This window comes from Zootoca vivipara, chromosome 5 (assembly GCF_963506605.1).
Source record: "Zootoca vivipara chromosome 5, rZooViv1.1, whole genome shotgun sequence".
Lineage (NCBI taxonomy): Eukaryota > Metazoa > Chordata > Lepidosauria > Squamata > Lacertidae > Zootoca > Zootoca vivipara.
This window is the reverse complement of record NC_083280.1, coordinates 37,115,193-37,129,812: the sequence shown is the minus strand read 5'-3', so window position 1 is coordinate 37,129,812 and position 14,620 is coordinate 37,115,193. Positions and strand designations below refer to the sequence as shown.

Below are 14,620 nucleotides of genomic sequence, written 5' to 3'. Positions count from 1 at the left end.
CCACAGCTGCCAATTCATTGCAGTTTAATGCTTAACAAAATTAAATGCTTCATTCTGTTTCCATCAGCAACTGCAAAGTACAGGCTTGAGATCAATCACAAGATGTCAAGAAGTTTCCTATATTTAAGAAATGCCCCACATACAACACCATGAAATATGGACGTACAAATTCATTTCATGAACTATAGCAGAGGTGGTAGACTCAGGTAGGTAGCCGTGTTCGTCTGACGCAGTCGAAATATATAAATAATAATAATAATAATAATAGGTCCAGTAGCACCTAAGAACAAACTGGACAATATATATATATATATATATATATATATATATATATATATATATATATCAGAGGTGGGCAATTTGTGACTCTCCAGGTGTTGTTGGACTTCAATTCCCAACAGCCCATCCAGAATGGCCAAGGGGCAGGGTTGATGAGAGATGTCATCCAACAAATATGGAAGGGCACAGGTTTTCAACCTCAGCACTACAGCAACCGAAGCTACAACTACAAATTCCAAAGAACAAAAGCAATAAAGCACATGTTAATCCAATGTGGAAAACCAGGAAACCTACCCTAAAGGTATTGTGCTTTTTCTAGTCACCTGGAGAACAAGCTCAGTGAGCATAAAAATCAAATAGACTGTTTCATCTAGTACTTTAATAAAGATATTATAAATGTTGTATACTGTCCCTGCAGGGCAGCCAACAAGTCAAAACGTCCAACTATATTAAGACATCTTAAAATAATGTACTTAAAATACTATACATGGATTGTTTCCTCACTGGTCTCCTGCTTTCAGAGGCTTTGGCTTTTACCCTTTAGACCAGCTTTTCTAAACCTTGGGTGGGTCCCCAGAAGTTGTAGGACTACAACTCTCATCATTCCTGACCACTGGTCCTGTTAGCTAGCAATGATGGGAGTTGTAATCCAACAGCATTTGGGGACACAAGGTTGAGATTCTTGAGAAAGACTGCTATAGACATTTATATCATTATTGCTTAACCAAAACAATCTAGAAAAATTGGGGTTTGCTCATTTTAAACAGAATCAGGAGAGGTCACTATGAAATTGTGGGCACTGCCAATTAATAATAATAATAATAATAATAATAACAATAATAATAATTTATTTATTTATTATTAATTATTTATTATTTATACCCCACCCATCTGGCTCGGTTTCCCCAGAATTAATTCAAAAGAAAGACAAAAACCCATTACAATACTTCAAATACACCAGCTGGAATGGAAAAGCTAATGCTGAGGGCGGAATCTGTTTTAGCACAGACCAGTGTTGCAATTTCATATTCTCAGGCTGCCCTGGAGACACACATGGGAGCCAACTAAGCAGAATTTGCTCAGAGGGGAAAGTAGTTTGCTTCTGATCAGTAAAGTATCATATGAAATGATCACTTCAGTTACTTTTTGCAATGCAACTTTGTGCAATATTGCAAGAAATCAATTATTCTTCTCTTTGCTAAACATTGTTTTAGTGCACATGAATCCAAAACCAAGGTGAAAAGAAAAAACAAAAGAAAGCAAAATCTGCTCACTAAATAACATCATTACAGTGGAGCTTTTTGCAAAGGCAGGAAGATATTACACAAATGGCTTATTCCCCCCCCCTCTCCTTTTCAGACTTTGCTCTCAAAGGGTTGGTGTGCTCTTGCTTCTGCAGTAAAAGGGACAAGCAAAGGCTTCTTTTAGGCACAGCTCGTGCAATCCATTCATCTGTAAAAGCTCTTGGCTGGAAAATTATCCAAGGTGTGAACCCATCTGCTGCCGCCGCTGAATCCCGCCGTGGTCCCTACCATCAGGATAAGGATTCATAGCCCATACTGTGAGTCTTTTGGATTCACTTCCAGATCCTGGCAAAATTAAACAACAAGCACAACTCGTGGGAGTAAGCCTGGTATGCCAATATCAGCAGATGCTTAAAGGGCACTTCTGAGGGCAAACTTTAAACACACCCTTGAACTCTGTTCTCTAATAAGCCCTTTCTGCCATTTTGAAGCATTTTCATTCTTGTGCTCTGTTTCCAATGGTCACCATACTGTTGTGTATTGAGTCAATGTATTTTATATCTGTATTACAATTGTCTGTATTTGCATTAGGGTAAAGTAACTGCCTTTTGGTTCCAGAAGGTACAGCTACTATTGGTTCATTTAAGCTGCTGCATTTGGATCCTCTGTCTTATTGGTTTCCTCCAAAAGGCAGCACTGTGATTGCCTGATATTGTTCCCTCCAAAATGTATCCCTTTCTAACTAGTCCCCCGTCCCTATGAATGTAGCTTTCCTCTCCTCAGAGCTTAGTCTTGTTTGCTTTAATAAAGAAGTGTTACTAGAGAACTGTCTCCAGCATATTATGTCAAGAGAGCTGAAATCACAAACCCCACGTCACAACACATACCATCATTGATCTGTACCCTTTTCACACATGCCACTTTTAGTGTCTATGGTTTATGCTGGAATCTGACAGTAACTAAGAAGGGATTGCAAGAGCTCTGGCCAGGTAGTAGATTAATTTTTAGAAAGTTTTAAGTTGAGAATAATAAGACAAATTCCAGTAGCAATCCAGTTTTTAGGAATCCAGGACAAGGCCCTGTTTCAGTTTATTCTTCATCAGCTCTAGTTTCAAGTTTCAAGGTCAAAGCGTACCATTCATGTTTTTCTAAAAAACATGAATCAAGTTTAATGTTCTACTACCTGGCCAGAGCTCTTGGAATCTTTTCATTTGATTTTCTCAACTCTCCAAGGACTCCAGTTTATTTAGTAACTAAGAAGGGGTCTGGACCAGGGGTATAGCATGTGGGAGGGGACGGGGGGCAGGGGCACAGCACAGCCACACTTGGCCAGTGGCCAGGGCCGAGCTTGTGCACATGCTCTCTGAACCCTCTGCGCCTTGCATGCACATGTCCAGTGGCGGTGGTGCAGGCTGGCTGGCACGGTGGGTTCTGTTGACCCAGCATGCCCCAGGCACCAAAAAAGGACAGAACACTGCTAGCCTGGGCACAGGGGCACAGCTTCCATTGCTCTCAAACAAGGAGGCATACCTGTGAGATGCCACCCCTTTCAATATTGCTCAAAACCCACCTCTTCCATGAAGCCTTGGGCACAAGAACCCAGTGCAGGGGTGACTTCCTAGATGCTGAGCTTCAGCTCAGACCCAGCCAATGTTGCAAATAGAGACGATGTGCGTTGTAATCCTGCAACATCTGGAGAGAAACAGTTTAATCAGCCTTCCTCTAATGTAACCCAGTTTATAGCTGAGTCTCAGAAAGTGCAATTGAAAAAACCACACAGTGCATCCCTTCTACCCCCAACCTCCATTTGCATCCACTCTGTCGGTTGTTTCCGCTTGTCAAATTTTAAACTGAAAGTCCCTCGGGGCACAGACCTGTCCTCTAATACTCTTGTAAGGTGCCACACACACTGGGAGCACTACAGAAATAAATGAATATTACTATCAGCTTCAAATGGATTCATACCAAGCAATAATATCTGTTGCTTCTTCCTTCTCAGCAAATTTTTTTTTTAAAGCCTGAAAAGAATACTCAGTTATCACACAGAGTTCTGAATACAGGATCATGGCCTTGCCAGCAGTAAGCGCAACCTCTAATGGCACTTCGTATTTTCTGTATTCTTGCAAAGGCACCAGAAAAGGTATGGGTATTTATAATTTGCCATCACTGTCAAAAGATTTCGGACGATAAAGGAAACATTGCTTCAATGAGTAAAATATGTGATTGCAGGCTCTTCTGTCCCCATTTGTGTCAGCTGTGGCAGGAAGCAAATAGGTTTGGACGAACCTATAGACTGTATGCCATGCTAAGGATGCCATATTCCGGGGATCAAAAACCTGGACACCACCACCATCCAGACACCCCACCCCCCACCCCATATCTCCCTCACTCGCCCTCTCCCTGCTGCTAACCCTCCCCTTCCTCACCTGCCTGCTCCCCGCTTTTTGCCTCCCCTCTCTCACCTTTGCTGTCTTCGGCCCCCTGCTCACAATGAGAGAGGCTGAGCAGCCCCGAGAAGGCCACGCAAGGCCAGGTGACTGCAGGGACCAGCGCAGCCCCAGGAAGACAGCACAAGGCCTGGCAGCAGCCAAAAACAACACCAGACTTAGTGCAACCTCCAGCAGGCAGCTCCAGACCACCTGGTGCCTGTTTCCTGTTCCAGGGCACAGCTCCTTCTGAGCATGCCCCACAAAAAAAGCCAAAACATAATTAAATAAACAACAACCCTGACATTTAAACCAAAATGCAAAAATCTGCCCAGATGGGGGTGCTGGTCCCCCAAAACCAGACGTGTCCAAGAAATCCCAGGTGTATGGCAACACACTAGGCCATGTGTTTGCCCTATAGAGAGAGTGAGCTTCAGGTCTACCTCCTTGAAAACAACAAACATTTGCGGGGGGGGGGGGGAACGGGACGACAACACACTTTGTTTTATTTATTTTCAAAGAGTTTTAAAACACACACACACACAATCTCTGCTCCGAGAAATTACTTCATACATGTTTTATATTAAAAGAGGTGGTTTTGGCCAGAGTGAACAATTTAACCCTTTTCACTATGGCCTGCTAGGGGAACCACCTTTTGCCCTGGATAAAACTGGTGAAAATGTCATTAGTTTTGCGCAAAGATGCAGTAATGGGTAATTGCACCGCTGTGAGTAGCATGCTGAGGCTGTGCAGCAGCTGACATGGGATAAGTGCAGGCAGATGGAAAGAAAGGCAGAGGATGACCTGGAGCAGGGCCCTTTTGTCAGCTTTACACCCTTTGCAAAACACAAATAAATCTTTTAAGAAGATTACACTTTTCACACCTTCCCCTGTTCCCTGGGGATTGAAAGATCTTGGAAATGCATGTACATATATGCAAAGAATCATACTTCTTTGGCATAATAGTGGTATAATCGAATGTATAGTACTGGAAAACATCTTCCATCTTTTACTAAATGGAAATGAAGATTGCTACTATTGTGTTAGAGTAAAAAAAAAAAAATGGAGATTCTGGCCAGGTCTTGAACTGCTCATTGTACAAGGTATGGGTCTTTGTCATCAGTTTTACCTGTGAACCAAAAAAAAAAAAAAAGCCTTTCCACACACCTTGAGCTGTTTCTCGCTTCTTTGTCTATAAAGGACACACCCTCTATTTAACTCCACAGAGCACATAGAGCCATCTAGTGACGGAACATTATATTGCAATCAAACACACGGTTTTTTAAAAAAGAAGCATCTCTTGTGAGCAAAGCAAATAAACCTTCAAAATTTTAATCTTCAAAATTTGATATAGTTTGTCGAGTTTAAGCCAAGGAGGTCTGCTATTAACTGGAAAGGAGAAAGCCATATGAGAAAGACAGAAAGAAAATCAGGTAGTTAAAACATCAAAGAATTATTAAATTAAGATTTAGGGCACATTGCAGCCACTTCCTCCAATTTACTGAAAGTCCCAGAATTAGATTTCAAACCTGAAACTGATCATTCTCATGTCAGTGGCATGAATCCATTCATGACATTGGCCTATAGGGCAGCCTAGAAATCTTTCAAATAAATAACAGTGACTCTATGTATTATAGTCTTGCAAAGTACAGTATAAAAAGACTTAGCAGGGCGAAAAATTATAAGAACCAAATGTTTAAAAAACATTACTTCTCTTGGAAGACTTGAGAATTATATTATGAAGCAATTTCTGTAATGGTGAGATCCAGAAACATTTTTTTAAGAAAAGAAAAAGATGATTTCCCCTGTAACTACAACTTTTTGAGATTAGTCTTTGCATAGAATTCAGTTATCCTCAGACCCATGATGGCTTGCTTTCTTTCTTTCTTTCTTTCTTTCTTTCTTTCTTTCTTTCTTTCTTTCTTTCTTTCTTTCTTTCTTTCCTTCCTTCCTTCCTTCCTTCCTTCCTTCCTTCCTTCCTTCCTTCCTTCCTTCCTTCCTTCTTTACTATTAGCATTTTGAAAGCTGCCTTCAGTAGTGGCACCATGTCCAACACTCCCAACGTTTTCATTGCCTTGCCTTCCAGCAACTTTGGACTGAACCTTTCAAACTGGAGTGTTATTTCAAAGAACAGAAAGTTTCAGTAAAGCCACTAGGCATAAAGGAGGGGGGGGAATGAGCATGTTAATAAAAACTCAGAAAGCAGTGACATAAAAGGAGAAATTACATAATTTCCATATTTATAAATCCAAACCCTCTGAGGATTCCAGCAGGCGGTATCAAATTGACAGCACGCATGGCAAAGCCCAAAACAAGAGAGAGAAAAGTTCCAATTAAGAGAAAGAATCAGAGTGTCGTTCCCGGAGTTCCATTTAAATCAGAACCAATCAAGGCTTGTTCTGATTCCTGCCGTTTCACTCAGGAAATAATGAGAAAGATGAAAGAGGCCCAGCCAGCCAACGCAGCCCCACACAGCCCTTTGAAGCCAAGAAATCACAAACATCACTTCGGAGAGTTCTGCCTTCGCGTGGCAGCTGTTGCGTGGCCTTCTTCAAGAAAGCAATCTGCAGTTTGATTTTGCTTTACAACAGCCCCTGCACCTTGGTGCTGACAAACAATCAAGGCCAGCCTGAGGGGGCAATGAGTTTCCAAGCAAGAAGGGGAAATCTTTTGAAGGAGGGGTGTCAAAACATGAATCGGTTTTGCTACGAAGGACATTTAAGGTCATGTTCATTCCTGTCGTCATGATCGCAAATGTCCTAGAGTTTAGAAGCTGTATTACTCATCTTACTACTTTGCTATTACATCATCTCTTACCTCACAATGTGCCTTGTTCCACTATATTGTGAGACAGCATTGGTTGCTGGGCATCCTCCATGCCCGCTCACCTCAGCAAGTCCACCTCCTCACTACAATAAGGACAGTGGGCTCTTGTCAATAGGTCCTCTCCTGTGGTGCGGATCCTCAGCTGATGCCCACCCACACCAACCATGGACTCCAATCTCATTGTGATGGTCGTATACATTCTACAAATTCTATAGATTCGTGAGGCACAGAAAATCAAGGAAATGCCAAGTAAGTGAAGTGAAAGAAGGGCAGGAAGAAGGTAAACTGACAATCTTGCAACTGTCTTCACAAATACATACCGCAAGGTATGTAGCCTATCTACATACCGCAATGTATGTAGCCTATCTGAACGGGTGAATTAATTCATATTATCAGCCTTTATGTCTCCTACTCAAAATTGGACTTTCCATCTTGATATGACCTGGAAACCGTTAAAATGTGTGCTGGAATCTAATCTAAGCCACCATGAGCAGAATAAAAAAAAGCTATTCCATGAAAGGAGAAACTAGCTGTTCTCCATCATAAGTTTCAGCTAAATTAGGAGCTTTGATGCAATAGAATGGGGAGGGGGAGAGTGTGACAAGAGTGTTGAATGGGGATCCGAGGAGTGCAATGGCAAGGATCCCTAAGGCAGCAGACTGTGTTACGTCAGCTGACACCCCCATTCCAGTGATTGGTCTACCACTTCCAGTTCCCGGCTCAGCCAGAAGCCTGATCACCATCTGCCACTGGTAGACACCCCATCCGAGGCCTCCAATTTAGGGTGCCAGTTCTCCTCTTCTGAACAGTGCAATAAAAGAGACGCATTTCCCATTCTCTCTTACTGCTTGTCAGCGTTAGCAAGGCTATTTTTATAAGGTGCATCTGACCACCACCATCTATGCACTTATCACCTGACCTGTCAACATGGCAGGCAAGGATTACTGTATGACCAGTGCATGCTTTGAAGCTGTGCAGCCCAAGAGTGCCCCAAGGGAAGAAATATAATCCCCTTCCAGGAATGCTGCAAATGCTTCTAAATGTGCATCATTAATACCAAAAGAGAAGCAATGACAGCTGCCATTTAGTCACTATACAAAGGTGCACTTAGGGATGATCCAGTCTCTCCATTGTAGGCCTATGGATGCCAATCAATGCTGTTTTTAGAAATCCTGGCTTCAAGGTTATGTCTTGTAAAGCCGCAGTGGGATACCTGTGGCCCTCCAGACCTTGTTGAACTGCATTTCCCATCATTCCTGGCCTGTGGCCATGCTGGTTGGGATTAATGGGAGTTGGAGGCCAACAACACCAGGAGGGCTGCAGGTATCTCATCATTGTTGCCACAGCGCAAAATCTTTCAACTCCTTCCCTGCTCCATAAGCTTTACGCTGCTCCATTATTCATATTTAAACTTTGTAATGTTATAATTTGCTTTCAATTTATTTCAGTACCTGCTCATGATGCCACTAGATGGTGAATATGATACAGTCATCAATTATCTCCTAGGGTTTTTTTTATGTTTGTATTGCATTGTATAGGATATATGGAGAACTATAATTAATTTTTTTACTGCTTTCTTTCACTGCACCCTATCTCGCTAGGGATCTTACACTTCCATTATTAAACCAAATAAACACTACTGGTGTTTCCATAGTATAAATAGCTTCTATTTTCTTCTTAAACCAGGCAGGCTTACTGAAATTAATTTTAACCCCTTCAGTTGGGAGAAGTATCCCAACTTTAGGGACCTGCAGATCCATATAAATAGGATCTGTTGGGCGCTCTAATTACCAGATGTTGGAGACAATAAATGACCATATATGCGCCTGCACACATACATACACACTTCTTCTTTTTTGACGATCACTCGTAGCCAAATAAGATTGTCTTCCATAAACACGGTTTTAACAATGGGTCATAAGTGACTGTGGAGGCCAATTCTGGATCCACACATCCTTCCACAGTGGGGACATTGGTTTCCAGGCAGGAGCTGATCACGGTGCGGATTTGCCAAGCGTGCCTTCCTCTTAGCACGTTTCTCCCTTGCGTCCTGAGATCGAGCTTCTTCAAAGCCCATGATACCTTTGGTAAAGGCTGTTCTCCAACTGGAGTACTCGCAGGCCAGTGTTTCCCAGTTGTCAGTGTTTATACTACTTTTTTTTTAGATTTCCCTTGAGACAGTCTCTAAACCTCTTTTGTTGACCACGCTTTCCATTTTTAAGTTCAGAATAGAGTAGTTGCTTTGGAAGACGATCATCAAGCATCTGCACAACATGACCAGTCCAACGAAGTTGATGTTGAAGAACACACACACACAGAGGCAGTAGGAATTTTCACTTCTTCCCATTATTTTATGGGCCTCAGGTCTTTAGCTATGCATAGAGCTCAGGTGGTACTGGGTACTCATCTGAAAGGTATTTCTGGGAGTGGGGGCACTAGGGCACCACCAGTTGAGAAGTTGTCTTGTGCCAGATCACTTGAAGGCATGGGGGGAACTTTATCATTTTCCAAATGTCAGCTCCTCCCCTTCTGTGGAGGGGGACAATTCTCCTTCTGGCTCAGCTAGCTTGAATCTTAGATTAGTCATTCATGCAAAATTCAAGGCCAAATGTGTGAGTTGTTTAGTAGTTCACTCATCTTATTAGTAGAGCTGTGGCCCTATTGTTTGTAAGAGCCTAGTGTGCTTACTAAGCCAGCCTCAGGTAGCCCTAGCCCCCTCCCCCCCCCGGCATTAAACCACCTTTTTGAGCACAGTTGGTATGAGTGAAGGGTGGCAGCTTTGCAGAAAAAGAGGATTTTTGGATACACTTGTGGTGGTATGCTGGCTTTTATGTGGTTTTTTCTGTTTGGCTTCCAAGCAGCCAGATCTGGATGCCTGAGAAAGCAATGTGGGAGCAGATCTGGGATCACAAACGACATCCAAGATGGTGATTTATATCTTGCTCTTCCTCCCAAGGACCCAGGTGGCGCTGTGGTTAAACCACAGAGCCTAGGGCTTGCTGATCAGAAGGTCAGCGGTTCAAATCCCTGTGACGGGGTGAGCTCCCGTTGCTTGGTCCCAGCTCCTGCCAACCTAGCAGTTCGAAAGCACGTCAAAGTGCAAGTAGATAAATAGGAACCGCTACAGTGGGAAGGTAAACGGCGTTTCCATGTGCTGCTCTGGTTTGCCAGAAGTGGCTTTGTCATGCTGGCCACATGACCTGGAAGCTATACGCCGGCTCCCTCGGCCAATAATGCGAGATGAGCGCGCAACCCCAGAGTCGGTCACGACTGGACCTAATGGTCAGGGGTCCCTTTACCTTTACCTTCCTCCCAAAGGCACCCATGCCATGCCTTTCTCCCATGTCATTTCTCAATTGAAATTGCTTTTCCACCCCACCCCAAAGCTGCCATCAGCCCTGCTGGGGGAAAATACAGATAGCTCTACCATGTTTGGGGTTTTTCTCAGTTTGGTGTAATAGCAAAATTGTGGGGGGAGGATTTAAATGGAGAAAACAGCAGAGGAAAATGTTTCAACCTACACTCCCCCAGTATCACTGCTCCTACAAAAACTGGCTGCTTTAAAGTTGAACAATAAAAAGTTGGGAAATGCAATCATGAATTGACTGCATCACATCTGTTTTGGCCCTTAGATTCAATTTCCATTTTCCTTAGATACTAATTTCACCTTATAAAAACTCCACAAGCAGCTATCTTTTAGAAAGCATACTGAAAGCAAAGCAATATATTTGCTAATATTAGACTCTGCTGGCAATATGTTGTTTTAGAGAGCATTTTAAAGTGTGAATGAGGAATAAGGTCAAGTAACTTTTTGCACAGTATGTTCTCTATAAAAAGTATGCACCTTTTTTCTGTTTGAAGTATTTACTAAACATTTACATGCAGTTCCCTCAGGGTTTCACTACAAACACTGTAAACATTCTGTGTGAGACACAGCATTCAGAATGTGCCGCCTCAGGCACATGGCCAACTATGTACTGCCATTTGCATAATCTCAGCCACTTATAGCCTTGACATTGTGACATATACTTGTTTCCACACAAAGCACTCACTTCACAATAATAGATCCCCGTATATGGCCTTGCACTTACAGGAGCCAGATCACATCATGGTCCCTAGATTTTAGCATTTCCCTAGTGTGTGCTCCATACCCCCCAGCTGTATAGAGTACCTTTACCTCCCGTGTCACCATTGTGGAAAACAGAGAGGGAAATAATTCCCATCATATTCTAGATGTCTAACTTACCCACCTCAGATTTCTCAGCCTGGAGAAGCTAACTCCCAAGTCTCAATTCATACACAGAGGCATGGCCCATGCCATTTAGAACAATAACACACTGCCATTCATCTGAATTCATCCAAAGAGTGTCAATTCATCCAAAGATTCCACCTAAACATTAGGAAGAACTTCCTGACAGTAAGAGCTGTTCGGCAGTGGAATTTGCTGCCAAGGAGTGTGGTGGAGTCTCCTTATTTGGAGGTCTTTAAGCAGATGCTTGACAGCCATATGTCAGGAATGCTTTGATGGTGTTTCCTGCTTGGCAGGGGTTTGGACTGGATGGCCCTTGTGGTCTCTTCCAACCCTATGATTCTATGATTCTAACTCTAGGTTTTTGAGGTTCCTTGCACTAGATACTCTCCATTTCTCCATCAGAAAGTCTCAACACCATTTTCACTAGTTGCTTCTGCTGCTCTTCTTCTTCACCACCCCCACCCCCATCATCATAGCTACCACCTGCCTGCTCACCAGGCAGAGCGCCAAGCAGGCAGTGACATTTGCTGCTGTTCTTCCTGGTAGAGCTATCCTGACAGAACAGACATGTTCACCTGTCACAGCAGTATCAGTAGGTCAGCCTAACATAGGTCACCCTGGATCCAACTTTGTGGGATGTATTATCCAGTAAATATGTGGCAAAATGTTGACTGAGAGATTTCAGCTAAGTAAAGGTTCCTGTTGGGAAAGATGAAGGGCACAAGGAGAAGGGGACGACAGAGGACGAGATGGTTGGACAGTGTTCTCGAAGCTACCAACATGAGTCTGACCAAACTGCGGGAGGCAGTGCAAGACAGGAGTGCCTGGCGTGTTCTGGTCCATGGGGTCACAAAGAGTTGGACACGACTAAACAACAACAACAAAGGTTCCTCTTGGGTGAGCTCAGTGAAGGCCACATTTGATCCTTGTGAAACCACAAACAGATATTTGTAGACATGACTCCCACTTCAGTCCCATTTGCTCCACCAAAAGCTCATTGTTCAATGCTGATGCCAATAAAATTGCTCCCCCCAAAAAAAACATTTACCAAAGAGATACAGAAAGGGTGTGAGTACTACTAAACTTCGGCAGAAGTATTATCAACTTGCAAATTCCACTGCAAATTTACACCTAGGATACTAGACATTCACAAAGGAGTTTCCTATATGCCATGACTCAACCATGAGCAAAGAAGTTGCTCATTTGATGGTCATTTCAGGAGCTTCAGCACTGGGATAAAATGTAAGTGGGATTTTCTACTCTGAACAACTGTGTGGCATAAAGCTCATAACCTAAGGCAAAACACAATTGGACAGAGGAATCACATGTAAATCACTGTCACTGCTCAACATACATCATCTCAGTCCTTATTTCATTTATTAAGATGTCACATTTTCTGCCTGACTTGGTTTAAGGCAGGTACCACTTAGGACAGTTCTTAGCAACCCTTGCTACAGATACTGAAAAGACTCAACTCAACTACAGCTGTCAAAGGTGGACAAAGCAATGCAAAACTTTAATTCCCAGGTAATCCCAAACACACTGGCATTAATACAAGTTGGCTGTTCCAATTTGCTAGGGGCAAATGATGCTATCAAACCAGCCCCTTAAGAGCCACCTGGGCACTGTCCCATGTCAAGGATTTCTGGCTGGCCATCATCACACAACATCTCAATGAATCATCACCTTACCTTTGCAGGCCACATTGTTCTCGGGCTCATATCCAGCCTTGCAGGTACAGCGGCCAATGGGAACCATCCACTCCCCATCACCATTGCAGTACAACTTAATGGGCACATCCACCTCCTCGGCATTCGGGATGCACGTGCCCCGTGCAATCACTAGGGAAGTGCTCTCTGCTCCTGTCATCGTCTCTGGGAAGATGGCAAAATTCTGCACCACGCTGGGGCATTTCTTAAAAAAGACCCTCACCGACAGCAGTGACATGCACGCCCCATAATCCTGAAAGGCCAGGTAAAAGCCGTTGCGATTGAGGGGACCAAAGCTCCTCACCTCTGTGTTCACCTTCATCAACCTGCCACCAAAGTCCACCTGAGAGAAGCTCTCGTCTGCAGCGATAGTGTCCACCTTGAGGTAGGGGGCCTCTGTCCAGAAGGCTGACCTCTTGGTGGCGATGACAGAGTCTGTCTCATAGTAATACAGGTTGAAGGTTTCCTTGCAGGAACCAGGGACATTCGGGAGGCTGCTGCAGTCCCTCACCGTGAACCGCATCTCTGTGTAGATGCGGTGCGCGCCCCGTCGGTTGATGAACGTAGTGAGGAGCCAGTTGTTCTGGTTGGGCTCAAAGACATTGCACACCTGGTAAGTCCGGATAGTGTTGAGGTTCTCATCGTAGCCGCTGACTTCTTCCCACTGTGTGGAACAAATAAGAAGGGAGGGGGGGAATCAGGCAATTAAAATGAATGGAGAGAACGAAACACAGAGATGGCACTTTAAACCAGGGGGATCATTAATCACTGCAAGCTAGCTGGGATACACAAGACTTGGAGGATTTGTGCGTTCTACTTTCAGCTCTGAAAAACGTGAGAGACATCCCTAATTTTAGGGTCTGTTCCATGAGCATGGAATCAGCCAACAGAAACAAAGCCAATAAGCTAAGAGTTCTTGGCCCAGTTACACACACACACACACACACACACACACACACACACACACTGCTCGAGGCCAGCAAAGTGACACACACATTTAGATTTTTACTCATATGCTAACCCGCCTCTTGAAGCTGATGCAACTCTGAATCATCTGATGCCCTTAAGGTTCTGTGACAAAGATCATAAAAATCAACCACTTTCTGCTCTTCTGATAGTTTGACCTCTTTTAACCCCTAATTGGCAGGGCCTCTGTAAGCTTGGCAGTTTCCTGAGCAATGCTCATCTTGGATAGAGCTGGCAACTATCAGGGTGTTTAGTGTAAAGGGGGGGGATTGTACACCATAATTAAATTAAATTAACAAGCTGGTCTAACTGAAATGACTGAAAATAGATTGGTGACTCAATAATGCTTTTCAAGTTATACAATAAAAGGAAAGAGACCCTACCTAAACCTGTAGGTGGACTATCAAAACCAATAAATGCTGCTTTGGAATCAGGGACATTTCATTAATTTGATTTGAAACAAGTTATACCTTCCCAAGGCAGCTCACAATAATAACAGTAATAACAATCAATGAATCTGAATACAATTAAATCATAATATTAGCAGCATAGATCAGAAAAATAATAGCATAAAAACCACATAAGAGAGGTGATAGTCATCGCTCCACATTGGAAGGACAGGTGAGGGGCGTGTATGGGTTAATCCCACCCCTTACTGCCAACATGCATGGCTGCCATGGCCCTCTGCTATCCACACACTTGGCCTCCGGGAGAATATCTCTATGTGTACCAATGTATGCAAACAGAGCTCCTCCATGGGAAGCAGGGAGCTTTCACTGGGCAGCCAGATGCAAGGAAGGCAGGCTGCTCCACTAAGTGGCAAGTGTAGCTGCCAGAGTGCTGGCAGGGAGTCACTTTTGCCAAGATTATTACTACAATGCTACTAAATTGCACTAGCTTCCAGTTCAATGTGCTGGT

General features: G+C 43.5%; 1 protein-coding gene across 5 annotated transcripts in view; it reads right to left on the bottom strand.

Annotated features, from left to right (window-relative positions):
- Positions 1-14,620, bottom strand: part of EPHB1 (EPH receptor B1) — a 344,890-nt gene that overhangs the window by 193,925 nt on the left and 136,345 nt on the right. For 4 of the 5 annotated variants that reach the window (XM_060274589.1, XM_060274587.1, XM_060274588.1 and 1 more), the window contains exon 3: positions 12,719-13,400. In XM_060274589.1, coding sequence (XP_060130572.1) covers positions 12,719-13,400 — 682 coding nt within the window. Of the gene's footprint in view, positions 1-1,166; positions 9,720-10,080; positions 13,401-14,620 lie in introns of those variants that run through there. The other variant, XM_060274592.1, reaches the window with a different exon arrangement.